This window comes from Cajanus cajan, chromosome 6 (genome assembly GCF_000230855.2).
Source record: "Cajanus cajan strain Asha chromosome 6, NIPB_CcT2T_4, whole genome shotgun sequence".
NCBI lineage: Eukaryota > Viridiplantae > Streptophyta > Magnoliopsida > Fabales > Fabaceae > Cajanus > Cajanus cajan.
In genome coordinates, this window is record NC_138522.1 from 58338855 (window position 1) to 58352026 (window position 13172).

Here is a 13172-nt window from a genome sequence, read left to right on the forward strand (position 1 = left end):
GCGGAGCAATTGGTAGCTAGTCGTTAATTTGCACTTATTGGAGCCAATTAGCGACATGACTCAATTCATTACCTTTCCTGTAACCCCTTCTTCATTTGAGGGAAAATAATAGAAATATTAAACAGAGCGAAAGAATAAAGGCAGACATAAACAAGGTGGAAGTTATATTTACGTGGGTTTTGCAAAAAAAAAAAAAAAAACTTAGCTCCCAAATTGGAATGAAGTGTATCGTTTTCTGTTTATTTTTTCAATAATATATTTTAAAAGAACAATAACTTATGTTAAGAAAAAATACAAAAAAAAAATACATATTTAAACTATTAAAGTATTTTTAATATAATTCATTTATTTCTATTAACCCTCTTTTCAATTTATCCAAACAAATGAATAAAAATTCCTATCACCATCATTATCATTATGATTATTGTTATTATCAGAATTATTACTAGTTATGATAACAATGATAGCGATAGTAATAATAACACTAATAACTATAAAAATGGTGATAATAACAATAATGATTACAATATCATGATGACAGCAATAATAATTTAAACAATTTCAATAATTTTATGACAATCTTATTTAAATATTTTAATTTAAATTATTTATTTTAATTTACTGATTAAAAATGAGCATTTTCATGTTCATATTAAAATGATATTTTGATATTATATATGCCCCATATATATAGTAACAGACAATTTTACACATTAGTTTAATTATATACCGTCATTTAAAAAATTATACCAATAATTATTTTTTAATTGATCAACAGTCTAAATTATATTGAGAGTACAAGCAACTCTGCTAAAATTTAAGTAACTCATAAAATGGGCCAGAGTTGATGTGGTAGTGATGTGGTACAGGGAGTTGCTTATAAGCAACCCCCATTACAGATACTCTAATCATATATATATATATATATATATATATATATATATATATATATATATATATATTAATTTACGTGAAAAATAATTATATGCAAATTAATGTCCGTCCTCTCTCTCTTTTTGTATGTATATAAGAAAATTCGTGTGTGGAGGAAAGTATTTTCTTGGAAAATAGTGTTGGGAAAAGTAGCTTCTCTGGCCGTGGTTTCCGCAGATGGTCGGTGATTTAGTTAGGTTTTTGATCAAGAACGTTGACAATGTCAACCGGACATCATCATGTTAAAATACAAATTAAATATAATGGCCTCAAGATGTTCAACTTGATCATCCCCACTCTTTGCATCGAAACACCAACTTTTCACCCTCACTCACAATTTCTAGATGTCCTGCTTCGTTTTTCTTTCCTCATTTCTATCCAACGCGTTCTTTTTATTTATTCACTAACCACACCAGACCAAGGGAAATTTCAGTTGAAGTGCAGCTAGTCAGCTACGTTTTTTTTATAGATAGAGCTACGTGTTTTTGGATATTAAATAAGATAAATATTTAACTTTATATAATTAAAAATCATAATAAATAAATATATCAATGTTCAAATACACCAATTTATAAATTATATTAAGAATTCACATTCAAGTTTATAAATATAGGAATAGATTAGTTAGTTTCATATTTTACATGCTACTTTTATAGGAGGAATTAAGGATGTGTATCCATCAGTTTAGCTTCGTTTCATTATTGGAAAAAAAAATCAATTTAAATAAATTTATTGGCCAAAAAGTTGAATAAATTAGCCTAATAAAAAATGATTTTGATTTCGTTATAAAAACGAACCAAAATTAGCCTCATAAAAAATGAGTTTGGTTGCGTTTCAAAGTTGGGATAATTATTTATCATGCATATAAATTAAATAATCAACCAAAGGGTGACTTAATTAATTTACATTACTATTCTCTTTTATATGAAAACATATATGGCTGTATATTGCATTGTGCATGTAAATGGAAAAAGAAAAGAGAGAGAGAGCAGGGAATAAATTTGGGTAATGATTAACGAGTTATTAGTTTCTAACGTCAAAATAGTTAAAAAGAAGTTATATCATTTATATGCGTAATCATGAAAAAGATTATTTATATTTTTTCACTTCTCTTCTTTTTTATTAAATCATAAATAGATTTTTTTGACATTTTTTTTAGTTTCATTCAATTTAATACTTTATAATCCAAAATATAAATGAAATATGTTTTGGTATAAGACCTTCTTTAGAAAGACATAACGACCGACCTAATTCAAAATATTTAATAAGTGTAAAAATTATCTTTGTTTAGGAGTTCCTATATATATACTTAGGCAATATTATAGACGTAAGTATTTTATTTCTTCCCATGATCCCCAAATTATATTGTATCATTATTATTATTATTTTTATTATTATTATTAGGTCAATAAATCTTATTATTTATAATCATTATTGTGTCTATTCCATAAATTATGATGCCTTGTCCCAACTACTCATGGGAGATAATTCAAAAATCGATCGAATCTTATTATAAGGCGTATTTGATAAATCGATTGACCATCTGTTGGAGGATCGACTTAGTTCACTCAGTTGACGAGAGACCAGTACGATACATAACCATATAGGCTTAAGTGCTAAAGGTGCAAAGAATTTAAGTGATTGAACTACTTAATCATTACATTCAATATAGAGTCCTATAAGCTTGAACATAGAAGTGTGAAGAGCCTATATGTTTCAACGCACTCAATTAATGGGAGACTAACACAGTACATAGCCTCCCAACTCGAGTGCCAAAGGTGCGAAAAATCTAAGTGATTAAGTTCATAGGAGACTGGTAGGTACACAACACAACCCTTCAAGCTTGAGAACTATGGTCATGAAAAATCTTAATGGCCAATGGAATAGTGTTATATTATATTATCTTTTGGCTTTTTAATAGTTTCATCTTGTTGTTTGCCCTTGTATTTTGTATGGGTGGGTATACGAATCGGTCTCACCCGTTTAAAGTCTGACCCATAAAACTTGCATTTTATATGGGTCAAACAAGTCCAATCCGTAAAATAAATAGACTTATTTTTCAAGCTATTAGTTTGCCAAAACTAGTAGATTAATAGATCAGTCCGCAGGTCTAAATAATTATTAAAAAAATATATTTTCAAAATAAAAATACATAAAATTAGAAGAGAAAAAATCTTTTATTTATATCTAAATTTTATCACACTAAAATTTATTAATATTTAAAATGGTCTTAAATACTAAATATTAAAGTATTAAAACCAAAAATATTACCAATATGTATATAATAGTAAACAACTTTTAATAATAAAAACTTCAAAATGTCATTAAAATAATCCAAATGGTAAATACATACCAACTAAACATAGTTTTAATATCATAATAATTTAAAAGATTAAATAAATAACTAAATATTAAAGTCTTAATATCTAAAAATAATAATTAGTGAAGTCTGCAAGCTAGCTCACGAGTCTACGAATTAAGTTTGTCAAGCAAATTTTAGAGATCGAACTCAAAAACTAAACATAGTTATACAAATTTAAAAATAATGGTTCATTATCTGCAAAGTTTGTGGGCTTATGGACTGGTCCGCGGACCTAAGTCCATCTACCCACACCTAGTATTTTGTTACTTACATATTTTGGTTGATTGAAATGTTTATTGGTGGCTAGAATCTAAGACGTTTTCACTTAAAATTGATATTCAATCGATTTATGTATTTGTATTTGAGAAAGAGTTTGATCGATTATCATGAGAGTCAAGATTTCTTCGAGTGTTTTTATTTGGCAGTAGTGATGATGTGTTTCAAAAATGTCGACTTTCATTAAGAGTCGATATTTTACCGAGTGTTTCGTTTGTGCACGAGTAGGCATGGCAACGGGGCGGGGCGGGGGCGGGTTTTACGTTCCCCGCCCCCGCTCCCGCAAATTTAAACCGCTCCCGCCCCCGCCCCCGATACCTGCCGGGGATAAAATCTGAGTCCCCATCCCCGCCCCCGGCGGGGTTCGGGTTTCCCCGCCCTGCCCCCGTCCCCGCTCCTATTTTTTTTTCTTTTAAATAAATATGAACAATTTAAAAAAAATAAAAGAAAAGTAAAATAATATAAATTTTTACATATAAATATTTATAATTTTGGTTTATATATATATAAAAATAATTTTTTAATTATATTATTAAGCGGGGCGGGGGCGGGTATGGGGGCGGGAGCGGGGTGGGTATTAGCATCCCCGCCCCCGCCCCCGCCCCCGATTTTATCAATCGGGGAAAACCCGAACCCGAACCCGATAAACACGGGTTTTCCCCATCCAAATCGGGACGGGTTCGGGCGGGTACCCACGGGGACGGGTTAGATTGTCATGCCTATGCGCGAGTCGTCTTTTAGATGAGTGTATGTGACAAATGTGTTTTATCACGCATTTTGTGTTTCATCAATTAGTTTATAAATGTGCAATTGACTTTCTGGTCTTCAAATAATCGATGTGTAGTTTGTCGAATGTGTTTATCAGTGCCTAAATAGTTGATTATAAAATATATTATCAATAAACACATTAAAATTATTAAATATTTTTATAATTTGTGAGTAAGGAGTATGTTATTAAATGTATTATTCACCATTATAAAGTATATTATCTATTTCGGTATATAATATTTATTATGTATAATTATCATTATTAATTACTTATTACATGATATATGGTTAAATATATTATGTGATGATGAAAAATAGATAAATAAGTTGCTACTATTATTTACTCAATCTTAATTTATTCTGAGGTTATGTGAAATTAATTTTAAAAGTATACCATGTACATGTATTCATAAAATGCCAAAATTTAGGCCTTCGTTTTACAACTGTTACTTGATCTTGTTTTAATGAATTTATTTGTATAAGAAAGATAAGTATTTTTTTTCAAGGTATCTAATTTGATAACAATTTATTCAAGATGCCATATAAACTTTAATAGTAAAATAGATGTTACTAATAAAATTTTAATTTTTTTTTGTTTGTCCCTAGAGTATCTAAGTTCAGCTGCATATACAAGATAGAATTTGAACCCCTAACTTTACTTAAGCGTGGATCAACTCCTACCACTGAACCACACGCTTGGGATTAATAAAACTATAATTTTATGACAATGAAAGTGCTATAAAAATGGTAACATATTATTGAAACAATTATAACATCGCATATGTTTAAGACAATTAAAACGGAATGTTGGAATAATTATACTAATGCATGATCATAACAATTAATACGGAATACTGAAACAATTATAACAGTTAAGAATAGAATACTAGGTAATTATAATATTTTTTTATTATATTAAAGTAGATAAAAAAAATTCTCCGTCACAAGATACGTGGCTCGTGGCTGGTGGCTGGTGGCTGGTGGCTGGTGGTCGGAGCTGAACATCTAAATTTGTAAATATGCCCTATTTCTCGTTAAAAATTACCTGGTATTCTTTTTTAAAAAATAAAAATCATACTTTACTTTCAATTTAACAAAAATACTTTTAACGTGGTTGCAGTATTCTTATATTTCTTCTTCTTCTTTGATCTCTAATTTTTTAAAATTAAAAATCATATTTCTTCTTTATATTTGTTCCAGTATGGGATTTTTTTTTTCAATTTCAATACTTTTTTAAATCACACCAAATTCTTCAGATTAAATAATTTAAAATTAGTCTATATATCTAAATAACAATAAAATCATAAAATAATTTTCAAATAAACAACAATAAAGTGTATTATATGAATTAAATCCAATTTAAATATCTACAATCTTATTGTATATATATAACAACAATTGACTTGATTTAACTTAATTTACGGATAAATAAAATTATCAAAAAATAATTGAAATATTTTATGTAGTTTATAAGTTTGGAATTATGTATGTTTAATTAAAATGAAATCTGACATTAAAAAAATGAGAGGTGATATAAAAAACTTAGTTATCTTTTATTTCAAACTTATTGTCCACATAAATGTGTTGGAATCAAAAGTTGTTTAATGATGGAATTAGAGTTTAACCTGATTGTCACGAATTGTAATTATAGTGATTATAGAAAGTTTTTTTTTTTAAGTTCCACGGTGAACAGTAAGAAAACTTCTAAAACAACCTAATAGTTGTTTGAGTTCAAAACATTCAATACATGTAAAAGCTGATATTCTCTTAAGATTATAAGAGTATACTGAGGTGATATTATAGACATTAATTTCTTCTTCTTTTTTCATGATCTCCTAAATTAATTTGACTTTCCGATTTCATTAGATTTATCCAAGTCTAGAGCCAAATTATGAATAAAAATATATAAGAAAAAAAGTTCAGTTTGTGTGAGTATGACTATTTTGTTACATCGTAAACGCGTAGGGAAAAACGTAACCTAGAAGCGTGTCTGCAAGGAGGAAAAATAAACAAAAGTTTCTGCATCACATCCCAAATCTTCATCGTCACTAGGCGTATCAGCCGTTATAACGACGCGTCAAGTCAGTACTTATCTTGGATTTTATGGGATATTCTTTGTCATATAAGATACTAACAATGTTGGCCGTTTTTAGAATGAATAATGATATGAATAACAAAAGAAAAACATATAAATATACATATAAAAGAGTCTATTTTTTTTTAAGTTTAATTTTGATATACTAATAAAATAAATATTTATACAAATCAAATTTTATAATGGGCATAAAAAATAAAAAGTTATGCATTTTCATTTTTTCATAGAAATTGAATTTGGTACCAAGAAGATTTATTTACAACAATTCACCCACCGGTTCAACCAATTGAGTTGGATCTTTTGATTAAATTTTGCATTAAAAATACTAAATTAGACTCTTAATTATATTTATACAATTATCCAATAAAAATTTACTTGTTATTGAATCATGTTAGTAAATGAGGTAATAAAATGTTGAAAATCTTGATATCCTTATTTGGTCGAGAAGAATGTGTTGATAAACTGTCAGTTTGGCGTTTTTAGTTCAAGATACTTGCATGACCATTTTGTTTTTTTAATAATTTTTTGTACTTTCTTCGAATGTTTAGAGGAAATTTGATATTGACTTTGTTGGATGGATTAACGTGTCCTATTAGTGCACTGCAGACGAAGCATCCTTCCTTTTTCCTGTGGAGTCTGGATCAACATATATATAAATAAAGTTAGTTTGGCTTTAATTAATGATACTATCTCTTGCAACGTAATTGGTCCAGTTATTGTATCATTCGGAGTTCTGTTCTGAGAACGGTTAGTAGTTCATTTGGTTTGATTGTAACATTTTCTATTTGGATGGTATCAAAAAAGCAATCTCCTCAGAAGCACCAAGGCAGTGGTAAAGTTCCAATTCAGAAGGAAAATTGGAGCCATGGGGATACAAAACATGCTTCAATCAGGTTTCTTATTTGTATACTTATTTTGGTGTCTTGGGGTTTGAGGTATAAGTATTGCGAAATGTCCTAGAAGACTAATAAAGAATCTCTTATAAGTTTGTTTGGATGGGTTGAGTCAAACTCAAATCTATATTATTTTACTAAGTTTGATTTTTTGTTCATTATGCAGTTGCCCTAGAAATGCAGTTAACGCACTATGGATGAGTGACCACGCTTCCTATTGGGAAAATTTTCTGCGAAAAGTGGTAAGTAAGGATTGAGTCTATTATCTTTGTGGTATGGTGTTGAGAAAGCTTTTTTTTTTTTTTTTTTTTTTTCAGCTAGTTTTGACTTTTGAGCATGTCTACATTTGAAAGTACCCATCACTTCACAACCAAGCACGAGTTCTAAAGTACTTAGTATGATATCCTCAATGTTCCCCAGGTTCCTGCAATTGATTAGTAGTCCTCATTGATAAATATTTTTGTGATTCTCACACATCGTTTCCAAGTTATGCTTGTTATTTGATTTTGGAAGGAAAGAGAAGCATTAATGATTAGCCAGACTATTTGTTCCCATCAAATTTGTCATTGATTTTATCTCTGTCGCACTTCTGCACCTCATCGTATTTTCCATTTTTTTGGTTTTGTTTTTGGTTGATAGTTCAAGAAGCATTTTGACAGATAGGTACGTGACATTAATGGCTGTTACATATATAATGGGATACCTCTTTTATTTGAATATATTTAAATTCTTTATATGATTAAGGGAAGGGGCAAATTTCAAGTATCTCCTATCTATTTTGTTTTGAAGCGACAATCTTATTGATTCATTTGTCTTCCTCAAACAGGTAAGAGAGGTGGTAGAACAAAAAATCCTGGGCAAGGCTCATCTATTTCAAAGGTTAGTTTTTCATGTTCAGATTCTGCGTTGACAACAAATAATTGTTGTACTTGTACTCATTTCTTATGGTTCTGTGTGGTTAAAAATTGATTAATCAATTTTATTTGTGAAATTATGTTGAAAATTTATCCATGAATCTTTTTTCCTCATTTTTACCCTGTAGCAAATTGAGCCTGGGAGATATTTTGTGGTTTATTTTTTTCTTTTCTTTACTGAATCCAATAGTTCCTCTTTATTTATTTGATTAATACGCGTAGTTTACTATTCTTTTTTTGCAAATTTGTTGCAGAAAAAGGGTTAATGAGGCTGGCATATCTGGGGTCAAACCCTTAAAGTTGTGTTTTATTAATAAGTTGCCTGATACAATTTTTACTCGGTCTAACATAATAGCAGAAGACGAAACACCCCTTCAAATTGCTCTAATTGATGTTGGATCTGAGTCTGTAGTTAGTGATGGTCCTCTTTCCTCACTAAAGATAGAAATCTATGTCTTGGATGGTGATTTCGGATCTTGTGGCAGTGAGGATTGGAATGAAGATGAGTTCAATTCCAATATCTTACGTGAAAGAGATGGTAAAGAGCCACTATTGATTGGAGAGAGGATTATTACTCTAAAAAATGGAGTTGGTTGTATTACTAAACTTGCCTTCTCTGACAACTCGAGATGGCAAAGAAGCAGAAGGTTCAGGATTGGAGTCAGAGTTTTGCAACCAATTTCCAATGGAGAAAAGATTCAGGAAGGTAGAAGTGAACCTTTTGTGGTCAAAGATAACAGAGGAGAGCGTGAGTCTTAACAGTTCACTTCTGTTTCTCGTTGTCTATTTCCAACTAAAGACATAACTATTGTTTCCATTAAACTTTTATGCCTCTTGGATTTTATTTTTCAATATAATCTGTCTTTTAGTACAACTACAAAACTGACACGTAATTTGGTCATTTAAGCCTACAAGAAGCACTACCCTCCATACTTGAATGATGATATATGGCGTTTGAAGAACATTGCTAAGGAAAGAAAATTTCACAATCAGCTCTCTTTACATGGAATTCACAAAGTGAAGGATCTCTTGCGGTTGTACATAACCAACGAACCTTCACTATATGAAGTAAAAAAATTTCTCTCTTACTTTTTTCTTGTGTTATTGGTAGACATTCCTTGCTTATTCATATAAATAATTGATGAAATTCATGTTTAACTGTGTTTATTCGTTGAATCTTTTGGTCTGGGAATGCAGATGTTCGGAAACATTTCAAGGAAATCATGGTTAGCAATCACTGAACATGCCAAAACCTGTGTGATAGATGATTACAAGCTCTACAGTTATCACTCGGAAGAACTGCAAATCGGCCTGCTATTCAATTCCATCTACATCCTCGTGGGAGTGACTTTTGATTGGCAAAATTACTATTCACCAGATACTCTCCCCCCCAAAGAAAAGGTATGCAATCATAACCTGTTCTGAATTTTTTGTTAAATAGGTTTTAAAGAAAAAATTGTTGTCACGTCTCTAATTTCAATGATTTCTTTAAATTAGTTATCACCGTCTTATCAAATTATCATTATTTATATATCATATTATACCTGTGGGTCAAAAGTGATCAGGTTCCTTCTTCCTTGGCAGCATTTGGTGGAAATTGTGAAGCAGCGTGCTTACAGAAATGTTAACAATTTGAAATTGATTGATGACACTAAGTTGAACTGTTTAAATCTAGCGGCATGTCTAAAAGCAAGGCAGTCTGACACTCCAGATCAAGGTCTGCAACATATTAATATCTCAACTGCACAAGGTATATGTAATGGTATAATTTTTTTACTATTTCATTATCTCTTATATTGCATCATTCATCTTTTAACCTGTTTTGTGCATATCAATCAACAGTAACATTGCCAGGTTACAGTCAACCATTTATCTCTGCTTCATATGCTGATGAAGGTATAATGCATGATCACCAAGTTTATGCTGATCTACAGCCAGACATAGGAGAAATGTCACAAAACCGTTATGATTTGGATGAATTTTCCGCAGGAATGTACACTGAAGGGGATAGTTTGCACCTTAATGGATCGTATTTTCCATTTGTGCAGGGTGGTTATTCATCTGAGAATGAAAGATCAGTGATTCAATTCATAAATGATTGTCCTCCTTATACAACATTGGTACCAGAAACTAGCTTTTTCATTGGTTCCTCTGTTGGAGCAGAATTTAACAACTATTCCACTTTCATCGATTCTGCTGCGGATATATCGGGCACTGGGAAACCTAAAGCAGTGTGGTATAAGATTCTTGTTGCTCTCAAATGGGTCATATCAATAAAAAGGGAAACAGCTGCAAGAAAGAATGTCAAGCAGTTTCACTATAACTATTAGAGTCATGTTTTGTGTCTTTTGTGGGTTACTAAGTAGAATTTGCCTACAAAACCTGTGGTATTAGTTCCCTGATGTATTCTATAGATAGTGTTGTGCTGTTTGTTTTTTTCCTCAAGTTTACCTTCTTCAAGTTCAACTACACTAAAGAGATGCTTAAGATGGAGTCCTCCTGTACATCCTAGTGAAGGGTTGTTTATGTATAAGTTGTGGTGGTTGTGTGTAAAATCAAGTTTCTACATACTGATTCATGGTCAATTCAAGTTTTTTTATTTGTTCAAAAGACGAGGTATAATTTGTTCATTACAAGAATAAAATAATACTTTCTTTCGTAACTTCATAGTTATCCAATTCTTATATAGGGTTGAGCATGAAATCAAGACCTCAATTGAATTCAAAAAATTTTATAAAAAATATTATTTTTGTTGGATTCGGCGTCTTATGAATAAATTAGGTTAAAATTTTGATTTTATACGAGTTATATTAGATGAATTCGATTTTAAATTTTTAAATTTGCTAAAAATTAAACTCAACTAAAAATGAGATAAGTTTAAATTTTTATTACTTTTATATAATTAAGTAATAATAGCCCAAATTTAAAATTTTTTATTTCAAGTATAATATAGACATCAATTTATCTTTCACCTAGTTCGATTAAGAAAGAAACTTCCCGGTGTGAGGTTCTAATTCTGACAACAGCTAAATCTAGGGCACTGCATAAGGAAGAAGGAGGAGATTCCCTGGTATGAATTGAATGGATTGGGCATTTCTCTTGGAGCGATGATTCTTGGCCACTTCCTATTAAGATAAGGTTTCCCATCCGAAGTCTTTGCTGCTGTTAAAGGATTTGTTTCGCAACGCCCCTCAAGAACCATTGCCGCCTATAGATATAGATGGAAGGTAGCTTGCTTCTCTTCTCCGCAGGAGAAAAAGAAGGTCCCCCTTACTCTTGTGATTCGGAGTTGTCGACCCGTCATTTCCAGTCGAGTCAAGCATCTCCCTCTTCATCGCAGTCGTTCAAGACGTTGTATCGATGGAGTGAGATCAGGGCTTCTCCCTCTACCCGAGCGAGGGATCACCGGATCAGTAAGCAACCGGGCCAACCACGTTCCTTTTTCTCGTAACTCTTTGTCTTCTCTTTTTTTATTCAACTTCTCAAAACACTGGTTTATTTTTTAATTTTTTTTTGTTTCTTTCTTTGTCTTTCTTTTTCATTTTCTTATTTTCATCTTGAGTACAACTTGTGCTGTATGATTTCTTATGAGTTTTGTAATCTAACTTTGGATTTTTTTTTTGCATGTAATAACTATAGATTTTGTTATCTTTTATTTTTACTTCTTTAGTTTATGAATGTTTCATTTACGAATCTACTTACACTCTTTATTGTCACTTTCATTCTATTTTTATACACTGTTTTAAAATTATTATTTTTACCATTTTAAGCTTCATCTTCGTTAAGATAATTTAGTTTACAAAAAAACCTCAAACCCAATTATACCCACCTGCTCAAATCCAAATTCATTTCAACCCAAACTGCCTCAAATTAAATGCTCAATCAATCAGATATCGATCACATTTTTCCAAAATCAGTTTACAATGAATTAAACATTTTTTACTCAAACCCAATGGAATCCGTTCGTTACCCACCCCTACTCTTATCTTTAATTAAGAGTACATAAAACAACTTGACCTAATAATCTTATTTAATTCATGTAAGATTGTCCATAAACAAATTGCAAATTGATTAGGTATATTCTCGTTTTCAGTTGAATGTTAAGAAATTATTTATCCATAATTGAATTTGAGTAGAAACAACTTTGAATGATATTTTTTTTCTTTATTAATAAAATTTATATAGTATTTAAAGTTAATAATCAAGGATTATTTATGTATATTGAATGTTACTTTGCTCTTTTAAAATTTAAGTTAATTTAAGTTTTATTTTATTTATTAAATTTATTTTGATCCTTTATCTATTAAATATTTATTTTGGTCATTTATCTCTTAAAATTTGGATCAACTTGATCCTTTTGAAACAATGTTTATTTTTTTATTTTGAGACATAATTTTGTATTATTTTTTGATCGGTTCAAAGCTTGAAATTTATTTCATTATATTCTTTTATGTAAAATTTATTGAACGCAACCGAAGTTCAAATAAAAAAATGTTACAAACATAATTAAAAAAATGTATAAAAATAATTCTAAAAAGAAAATAAAAAAATTTAAAATATAACTTTATATTATTTTTTAATTACTTATAAAACATATTTTCACACAATTTTCACTATGTTGATGTTTTTTTGGATTTGTACATTTTAGTTATATATAGTAAATATTTAGTGAATGCAATACAAACATTAAAACATTAGTTAATATTAATTTTCACGTAATTAACTAATTAAATTATTTACCAGAAGTTTTTTCTTCTTCTTTTCTTTTAAAATTCTTTCCAATTTTATTTTAAAACCATAGCCGACCATCTCTCTTTAAATCGCAGTTAGTAAGGATGGCAAAACGAAAAAATTGTAACTACAAATTAACAAATATACATAGATATAACCTGCTGATATTAAATGGATAGTTAAAAGAAATAAAAGCGCAA

At 29.9% G+C, this 13172-nt stretch overlaps 1 protein-coding gene across 3 annotated transcripts; it reads left to right on the top strand.

Annotated features, from left to right (window-relative positions):
- Nucleotides 1-6922: 6922 nt before the first annotated feature.
- LOC109795921 (calmodulin-binding protein 60 B) lies at nucleotides 6923-10851 on the top strand. 3 transcript variants are annotated; one of them, XM_083059098.1, is made up of 9 exons: nucleotides 6923-7327; nucleotides 7494-7569; nucleotides 8154-8206; nucleotides 8496-8989; nucleotides 9149-9309; nucleotides 9439-9642; nucleotides 9826-9991; nucleotides 10084-10137; nucleotides 10231-10851. In XM_083059098.1, the coding sequence occupies exons 1-9, from the start codon at nucleotides 7224-7226 to the stop codon at nucleotides 10569-10571; spliced, it is 1653 nt and encodes a 550-aa protein (XP_082915224.1). In that variant the 5' UTR covers nucleotides 6923-7223; the 3' UTR covers nucleotides 10572-10851. The 3 variants fall into 3 exon arrangements, with proteins under 3 accessions (XP_082915224.1, XP_020211078.1, XP_020211077.1); XM_020355489.3 differs by having other exon boundaries at nucleotides 6928-7327; nucleotides 8496-8947; nucleotides 10084-10851; XM_020355488.3 differs by having other exon boundaries at nucleotides 6933-7327; nucleotides 10084-10851.
- Nucleotides 10852-13172: the final 2321 nt, after the last annotated feature.